This window comes from Nannospalax galili, unplaced genomic scaffold, assembly GCF_000622305.1.
Source record: "Nannospalax galili isolate Female #2095 unplaced genomic scaffold, S.galili_v1.0 scaffold1488, whole genome shotgun sequence".
Classification (NCBI taxonomy): Eukaryota; Metazoa; Chordata; class Mammalia; order Rodentia; family Spalacidae; genus Nannospalax; species Nannospalax galili.
In genome coordinates, this window is record NW_008358859.1 from 2188614 (window position 1) to 2197020 (window position 8407).

The 8407-nt window shown below is 54.6% G+C and overlaps 1 protein-coding gene across 9 annotated transcripts in view; it reads left to right on the forward strand.

Annotated features, from left to right (window-relative positions):
* Nucleotides 1-8407, forward strand: part of Camta1 (calmodulin binding transcription activator 1) — a 912046-nt gene that overhangs the window by 814869 nt on the left and 88770 nt on the right. For 3 of the 9 annotated variants that reach the window (XM_017795412.2, XM_029558273.1, XM_029558274.1), the window contains 2 exons: nt 68-1917; nt 7342-7468. In XM_017795412.2, the coding sequence (XP_017650901.1) occupies nt 68-1917; nt 7342-7468 (1977 nt within the window). Of the gene's footprint in view, nt 1-67; nt 1918-6259; nt 6381-7341; nt 7469-8407 lie in introns of those variants that run through there. The other 6 variants (XM_029558278.1, XM_029558279.1, XM_029558281.1 and 3 more) reach the window with 4 other exon arrangements.

Below are 8407 nucleotides of genomic sequence, written 5' to 3' on the forward strand. Positions count from 1 at the left end.
GTGTGTGTGTGTGTGTGTGTGTGTGTGTGTGTACGTGTGTGTGTGTGTTGTGCTCCAATCTCCACAGGAGCGGGCAGCAGTGTGCACCACAAGTGTAATAGTGCCAAACACCGCATCATCTCACCAAAAGTAGAGCCAAGGGCCGGGGGCTACGGGAGCCACTCAGAAGTGCAACACAATGACGTATCAGAAGGCAAGCATGAACCCAGCCATGGCAAGAGCACGAGCCGAGAGAAGAGAAATGGCAAAGTGGCCAAGCCAGCACTGCTGCACCAAAATAGCACCGAGGTCTCCTCTACCAACCAGGTGGAGGTCCCTGACACCACCCAGAGCTCCCCCGTGTCCATCAGCAGCGGGCTCAACAGTGACCCAGACATGGTGGACAGCCCCGTCGTCACAGGTGTGTCTAGCATGGCAGTGGCTTCCGTGATGGGGGGCCTGTCCCAAAGCGCCACAGTGTTCATGTCGGAGGTCACCAACGAAGCTGTATACACCATGTCCCCCACCGCCGGCCCCAACCACCACCTCCTCTCGCCTGATGCCTCTCAGGGCCTCGTCTTGGCTGTAAGTTCTGACGGCCACAAGTTTGCCTTCCCCACCACGGGCAGCTCAGATAGCCTGTCCATGCTGCCCACGAATGTGTCTGAAGAGCTGGTCCTCTCCACCACCCTTGATGGTGGCCGGAAGATTCCAGAAACCACCATGAACTTTGACCCTGACTGTTTCCTCAATAACCCAAAGCAGGGCCAGACATATGGGGGTGGGGGCCTGAAAGCCGAGATGGTCAACACCAACATCCGGCACTCACCGCCTACAGAGAGGAGCTTTGGCTTCACCAGCGTCCTGGCCAAGGAGATCAAGACAGAGGACACCTCCTTTGAGCAGCAGATGGCCAAAGAGGCGGCATACTCCTCCTCTGCAGCGGCTGCAGCATCCAGCTCCCTCACCCTGACTGCAGGCTCCAGCCTCCTGCCCTCAGGCGGTGGCCTGAGTCCCAGCACCACCCTCGAACAGATGGACTTCAGTGCCATAGATTCCAACAAGGACTACACGTCCAGCTTCAGCCAGACAGGCCACAGCCCTCACATCCACCAGACCCCCTCCCCCAGCTTCTTCCTGCAGGACGCCAGCAAACCCCTCCCCCTTGAGCAGAATGCCCACAGCAGCCTGAGTGACTCTGGGGCCACCTTTGTGATGCCCACGGTGAAAACAGAGGCCTCGTCTCAGACCAGCTCTTGCAGCGGCCATGTGGAGACCCGGATCGAGTCCACTTCCTCCCTGCACCTCATGCAGTTCCAGGCCAACTTCCAGGCCATGACAGCAGAAGGGGAGGTCACAATGGAGACATCACAGGCAGCCGAAGGGAGCGAGGTCCTCCTAAAGTCTGGGGAGCTGCAGGCCTGTGGCTCAGAGCACTACCTGCAGCCGGAGACGAATGGGGTGATCCGCACCGCTGGTGGTGTCCCCATTCTCCCAAGCAACGTGGTGCAGGGACTCTACCCTGTGGCCCAGCCCAGCCTGGGCAATGCCTCCAACATGGAGCTCAGCCTGGACCACTTTGACATCTCCTTCAGCAATCAATTCTCAGACCTGATCAATGACTTCATCTCTGTGGAGGGGGGCAGCGGTACCATCTATGGGCACCAGCTGGTGTCTGGGGACAGCACCGCGCTCTCACAGTCAGAAGACGGGACACGTGTCCCCTTCACCCAAGCAGAGATGTGTATCCCCTGCTGCAGCCCCCAGCAGGGCAGTCTGCAGCTGAGCAGTGCCGAGGGTGGGGCCAGCACCATGGCCTACATGCATGTTGCAGAGGTGGTCTCTGCCGCCTCAGCCCAGGGCACCCTGGGGATGCTGCAGCAGAGCGGACGGGTGTTCATGGTGACCGACTACTCCCCAGAGTGGTCTTACCCAGAGGTAAGCTGTAGTTGCTCTACCAGCTACCACCCCACCCCCCACCTCACCTGGGCCATCATGTAACCAAAGGAAACTTGCCTAGATGTGGCCACTCTCTGGATGAAGCTGTGGTCCTTAAATGCAAAGCTGTTCCCTCCCTGAGTGTCTCTGACTTCTCTGTAGGGAGTAGCTTTCCAGTCAGTGGTATCCTGAAGGCAAACTGCCCTTCCCAGCTCTGGCCAGAAGAGTCTGCTGTTTCCTGGCTTGTGCGGAGTCCACACCTAGATTTTTCCATTTCCTTTCCTCTGGCTTTCCTCTTCTCCTCTTTCCCCCCTTCCATTCCTCCCTCCCTCCCTTCCTTTTTTTTTTTTTTTTTTTTTTTATTTTCCAATTTCCTTCCCCTCGCTTTCCCTCTCCTCTCCTTCTCCCCCTCCATTTCCCCCCCCCCCCCCCATTTTTTTTTTTTTTTTGGTTTGGAAAAGGGTTTCAGTGCTGCTTTAAGAATCATTCAGAATTCGCCGCTGTGAGCCACCTGTTCCGCTTGTGCGTGCTTGGCATCACTAAAGCAAACAGGGAAACTTCCCATCAAGTGAAAAGGAGGACACAGCTTCAGAACCCTGGGCCATTTGCAAATCAAAGGCGTGCTGTCTGACACAGGACCAATTCACTTCCCAGGCACTGCTCCAACAGGGCCGCAGGAAGGTCCAGGTCTTGCCTTGGGGGCACTAATATTTAAGGGGAACCTCTGCTTTTTCTCTAAAATAGAATGGGATAGGAAGAGGGCGGTGTGGCCCTGGCTCTCTTTAAATACTCTCCTGCCTATGGCAGAGCCTGGAGCTCTCTGACTGCACCAGCATGTCCTCCAGATCCTGAATCAGACACTTTACCCCAGGGGTAGCTGCCCACAACTCCCTCAGTCTCCTTGCTGCCTATTCCAGGTGCCAACCAGCCAGAGCACAGACTCATACTTCTCCCTCTGGTAAAGTCAAGCTAAGACAATCTGTGCACAAATGCCCTTAGCTGGAAAGGCATCAGAGCAGCACAGGTTGCAGCCCAGCCTCTGGACAGGCGGCCTGGAAAGCAGGCATGTGTCTAGGCAGAGCAGCTGCTGCCCAGACGCTCTGTGAAAGTGCACAGGATGTTGGTGGAAGCAGAGAGGCAGCTGCCATGCCTGAATGACCAGAAGCACGGCACTAAAGCTGGAGGGTCTGGATGCGAATCCTGGATCTACCCTTATGCATCAGTGACCTTGGGCAAGTCGTTACCTCCCCTAGCTCTAAAATAGCAGCCGTGGGACCTCACTGGGGTCACCGAGGAGTAAATGAAGTAAGTCCCCAGCCTCTCTGTCCACCTCCATTTGGTCCCACTCCCTTGGTAAGGACCTCCAGTAGGCTTCCTCCTGGTATGACTTAGAGTGACTTTTCACTATCACCCTGCTCTCTAAAGCAAAAATCATTGTTTCTATTCTCACCCAAAGCCCCCCAGGAAGCTTAGGAAAGCCTTTGAAAGGATCAGGAGGGAAGGCTGGGACTAGGTATCCTGGGAAGGTCAGCATTGTCTTCTGATATGCCTTTGAGGTCTGACCCTCTGGGCCTCAGTTTCTTTAATAACGCACAGCAGAGGGACTAGACTTGGATCCTGGGAGGTACAGCCCTCACACAGGGTCCTGCAGGCTCCCTGCAGCATCTGGGAGGTGAGAGGGGATCATTTTGTTCCCTGGGGCCCTGGCCTGTAAGTCCAGGTCCTGGCTGGATCCAAACCAGCACTCTAGCAGTCTTGGGCCTGGTTTCTGCTGTTCTTTCCAGCCTGGGTTGCTTCAAACTGAACAGCAGAGAAAGCTAGTTCGGCATTTGGCCACCAGAGGGCAGCCCAAGATCAGGAAATACAGTGGCAGCCAGCCATCCTGTTGAGAAGAAAATGCCTTATTGATGCCTGACATGGCAAAGCCCTGGAGATGGCCTCCTCCTTGCAGGTTCTCGTACCCAAGACATTGTCCCCAGGCCAAGAGCAGGGTCACCTGGTTTTGTGAAAGGCAACACTTCTCTCCTGACACTTGTGGCCATGCTTGCCAGGCATCCTGCCCGCCTCCCCAGCCAGCCAGTTTTGCGGCTATTTTGCACACTGACTGCAACAGGAGCCCTGTTTGAGCCATGCTCTGGTCAGCTCAGGAAGGGCTCTTTAGCAAACCATGCTTCTGGGGCCTCACTTCAAGTCACAAATGAGGTCAGGCTACATGGTCACTTGGTACCCACCTCCAGCTCTAAACTGCAGTGGTTCCCAGGAGTACTGTGCCCAGCTGGCTGGCTGGCCCTTCTCTGAGTCTGCCTCCCTCCCATCACTGCTGTCATATCTGCTCTACCCACCTGGTCACCTCCAGTTGCAGCTGGTCCGCAACACACACACATACACACATACACACAACATAGCACATAGAAGACATACCACACCCTACAGCATAGCCCACATACATCCTACAGAGCACAGAACACACAACACAATGTATACATAGCAAATATACATGCCACACCCAGAATATACAACATACAAACACCCCAACAACACCACAGCACACAGAACACATACCACACCCTACAACATAGCCCACATACAACATGCAGAGCACAGAACACACAACACAATACCAAATATACATACCACACCCAGAACATACCACACACACACACACACACACACACACACACACACATTGTTCCCTGTGCTCCAGTATCTGTCCCGGCTACACTGGAACTCGGAACTCTTCAGCTCAGGACTCAAGGACACAAACTTCAGATGGCATCCTGCTCATCACAACCCCTCCCCCACTCAGCAACCCCTCCCCCCTACATCACCTCCCGCCACTGGCTCCTGCTGCACCAGGCAAAAGAGGCTGCAATTAGAGCCATCAGGCATGTACACATCACAAATGATTCAGTGCAGCTAGGCAGTGGTTGCCATGGAAACCATCCCCTGAACTGACGGATGCTGAGGCATCCTGGGGCGGTTGCCATGGAGAAGGTCCTGATGTTCTCCATCCATCTCTGCAGCTCCTTGTTCCCCCACAGCAACCCTTCGCCAGCACTGGACTGGGGTCATCATCATCTTTTTTCCTCCCATGGTGACCGTCCATGGCCTTTTGAAGATGCTTGTCTCTCACTTCCCAGGGTTCGTGGGAGCCAGTATCTGTCCCGGCTACACTGGAACTCAGGGTCCTTCAGCTCAGGACTCAAGGACACAAACTTCAGATGGCATCCTGCTCATCACAACCCCTCCCCCACTCAGCAACCCCTCCCCCCTACATCACCTCCCGCCACTGGCTCCTGCTGCACCAGGCAAAAGAGGCTGCAATTAGAGCCATCAGGCATGTACACATCACAAATGATTCAGTGCAGCTAGGCAGTGGTTGCCATGGAAACCATCCCCTGAACTGACGGATGCTGAGGCATCCTGGGGCGGTTGCCATGGAGAAGGTCCTGATGTTCTCCATCCATCTCTGCAGCTCCTTGTTCCCCCACAGCAACCCTTCGCCAGCACTGGACTGGGGTCATCATCATCTTTTTTCCTCCCATGGTGACCGTCCATGGCCTTTTGAAGATGCTTGTCTCTCACTTCCCAGGGTTCGTGGGAGGACCATGCTCTGAGCCAGATTTGCAATCAGACAGCCACTTCCAGCCCCTACACCATCACTATGACAGAGCTCCAAAACTCCCTCTAGGGCTGTACATCAGAACCAGGTGTTGTTAAGGCCAGAAATGCCTCTAAAATCACAGCCACCAGGGAGGCAGGCGGGGGCTGGGCCACTTGCCTGAGATCACACAGCTACTGAGGGGCAAAGGAAAACATCCTGTTTTTGGACCTCTGTCCTGAGTTCTCTCCACTGGCCCTCAATAAAGTGGCTTCTCCTAAGCCAGCCAGGCCAGCCCAGTGGAAGGCTCGTTTACCAGTACAGGAGGGCACCTTCCAGCCAAGAGCGAGTCTGTTTGCTCTGGGCCAGGGATAACCCCAGCTCATCCTTCCAGTAGACAGCCCCGTCTGCTCCTTATGCCCAAGGCCAGACCTGCTAGGCTAAGTCTGGGAATAAAGGGGAACAGGAGCTTGGAAAGTAAGATGGGTGTGGAGGTTGGGGCTCCCTGCAGGGACTGGTGGACAAGGGCCAAGGAGAGTAAGCAAAAATAAAGGGCTGAATGGGAGAGACTGGGATGGGCTGACCTGGGGCAGCAACATCAGCCTGTCTCTCCAGCTCCCGGCGCACCTCTCGGCCTTCTCCAGCCTGGGCACCAGGTGGCGCTCTCCACACTGGACAGCGCAGCTCTCCACCCCCCTGCTGGGAAAGGTGTTTACTTGTTTGGGGGCGGGGTGGATGAGTCTCTGGGGTGGGCCTGTCCAAGGTTAGCCAGGAGAGCCAGAGGCCAGCACCCCTGCCCTCTGCATCCCTGGGCAGAGACTCCCTCCACCGCGCATGACCAGCCCCTCTTCTTGTCTAAGCCGTAAGTAGGGGACCTCTACCCTCCTCTGCCTGGGGCTCAGTAGAGTGAGAGAAGATGAGGTTCCATTAATCATTAAAGGAAACAATGACCCTGAAAGGGACTTCCGGGGCCAGCCGCAGCCACACGAGGATACTGTCCTTGCTCTGGGGCATTCCGGTGACCAGAGTAGGTTAGGGAGGGCCCAGCCTTTTCTGATGGTCTCCCACTATGGCGCCTTAGATCTGCAGGAACAGTTTTCCCTCCGCCAGAGCTAAGGAAGGTCAGCTGAGGCCTTGTGGATCAGTCTGCTGGTCGGTCCCTGTGTGTGTGTCAGTGAGGGGTCATTCACTTGTCTGTATAGCTCCAGGTACCTTACATGACACAGCAGGCAGGCAGGGAAATAGAGGCTCAGTCTCCACCCTCAAATCCCAGTTCGAGTGCCCAACTCAGCTCCCATGGCCACATTTGAACCCCTCAGACTCTGAGTGCATCACTTTTCTGCCTCCCCATGGTGTTCTTCACTCCTTCCTGGTTCCCTCCCCTTACTGTGTCCCACCATTGGGGTCCTGAGTCACACTTCAGTTTCCTACAAGAACATCTGGCCCCTGGGATCCTCAGATTTGTTTGCAAATCTCAGAAGTTTCTCTATCTCTCCCTTAGTGCATGACAGAAAATCTCCCTGGACCCCCTCTGCTTCCTTCCTGGGGACCTCTGCCGACCTGTTCTCAGGTGCACTGTGGGCTAAAGCAGTATGGCAGGCTCTTCTCCCTGCTAGTGGCCTGCGACTTTGAGCTGCACAGGACAGGGGCAGGGTGCTGGGTCCCAGCTGAGAACGGCCTCAAAGTCAAAGTCTATTGGAATGGTGGGGTGCGGGCTGAGAATCTGCATGCTCAACCGGCAGTCCCCACCCCTCCCTTCTGAGCAGCTGCAGGGACCTTCCCAGTGGCACTGCTCCATCTCTGTTCCCCTCTGTCCCTTCCAGGGAGGAGTGAAGGTCCTCATCACAGGCCCATGGCAAGAAGCCAGCAATAACTACAGCTGCCTGTTCGACCAGATCTCCGTGCCTGCATCCCTGATTCAGCCCGGGGTGTTGCGCTGCTACTGCCCAGGTGAGAAGGCTGTCCCTAGCAGAGGGCATGGGGGGGCCCAGAACAGTGGACTCTGAGTCGGCCTTGGGGTGACCTTGAGCAAGCTGTGTCATTACTCTGGCTCCCTCAGCCGTGAAGTGTGCACCCAAGGTTTATTATTAGTTTTGGCATGGAGACACCAGGAATGCTTGATGGGGGTCCTGAAGGAAACATAGCAAAGTGACATATCCAAGATGGGCCCAAGTAGGGGCTAGGCCAAGGGGCTTGGCAAGGCCACTTCCACAGCAAGGCTGGCCTCTCTCCTGCCTTGGCCCAGGTCAACCGGAGACTCAGAAAGTCCAGGACATGCATTCACAATATCAGTTCATCTGGGACACAGGACAGGTCATAGAAGGTCAGAGAAGTCCCCCAGGGAGTACAGACTGGGGAGAACTGGGGATAAGAACAAGGGACATATACTCCTTTGAGAATTTTCACCTAGCATCTATCCTGTACCCAGAAAGTAAGATATGCACATATAATGCAGTTCCAGTTTTGGTGCCTCAGTGACCCCCGAACGTCCTCTTCTCTCCCTGACCCCAGAGCTTCATCATCTACTTCAAGACTTCTTAAACTTTTATCACTTGTGGGGCTGGAGAGATAGCTCAGTGCAAGAGCATGTGCTGCCTTTCAAGAGGACTGAATTCCAGTTCCCAACACCCATGTGGGCAGCTCCCAACCACCTCTCCTCTGACCTCCATGGGCGGCCATACACAAATTCACATAAGCACACACATAAGTAAAAATAAATCTAAAAAAAAGTAAAAGAACATTTTTCACTTGTGACCCCCTTGTCACCTGAGAAATTTTTATGTGACCTCAGGTACATAGGTATATAAAATTGGTAAATAAATCAAACTGTTACTGAAAACAAACCATAAAGAAATTTACTTAAGGTAAATTATTTGATATACATATAAT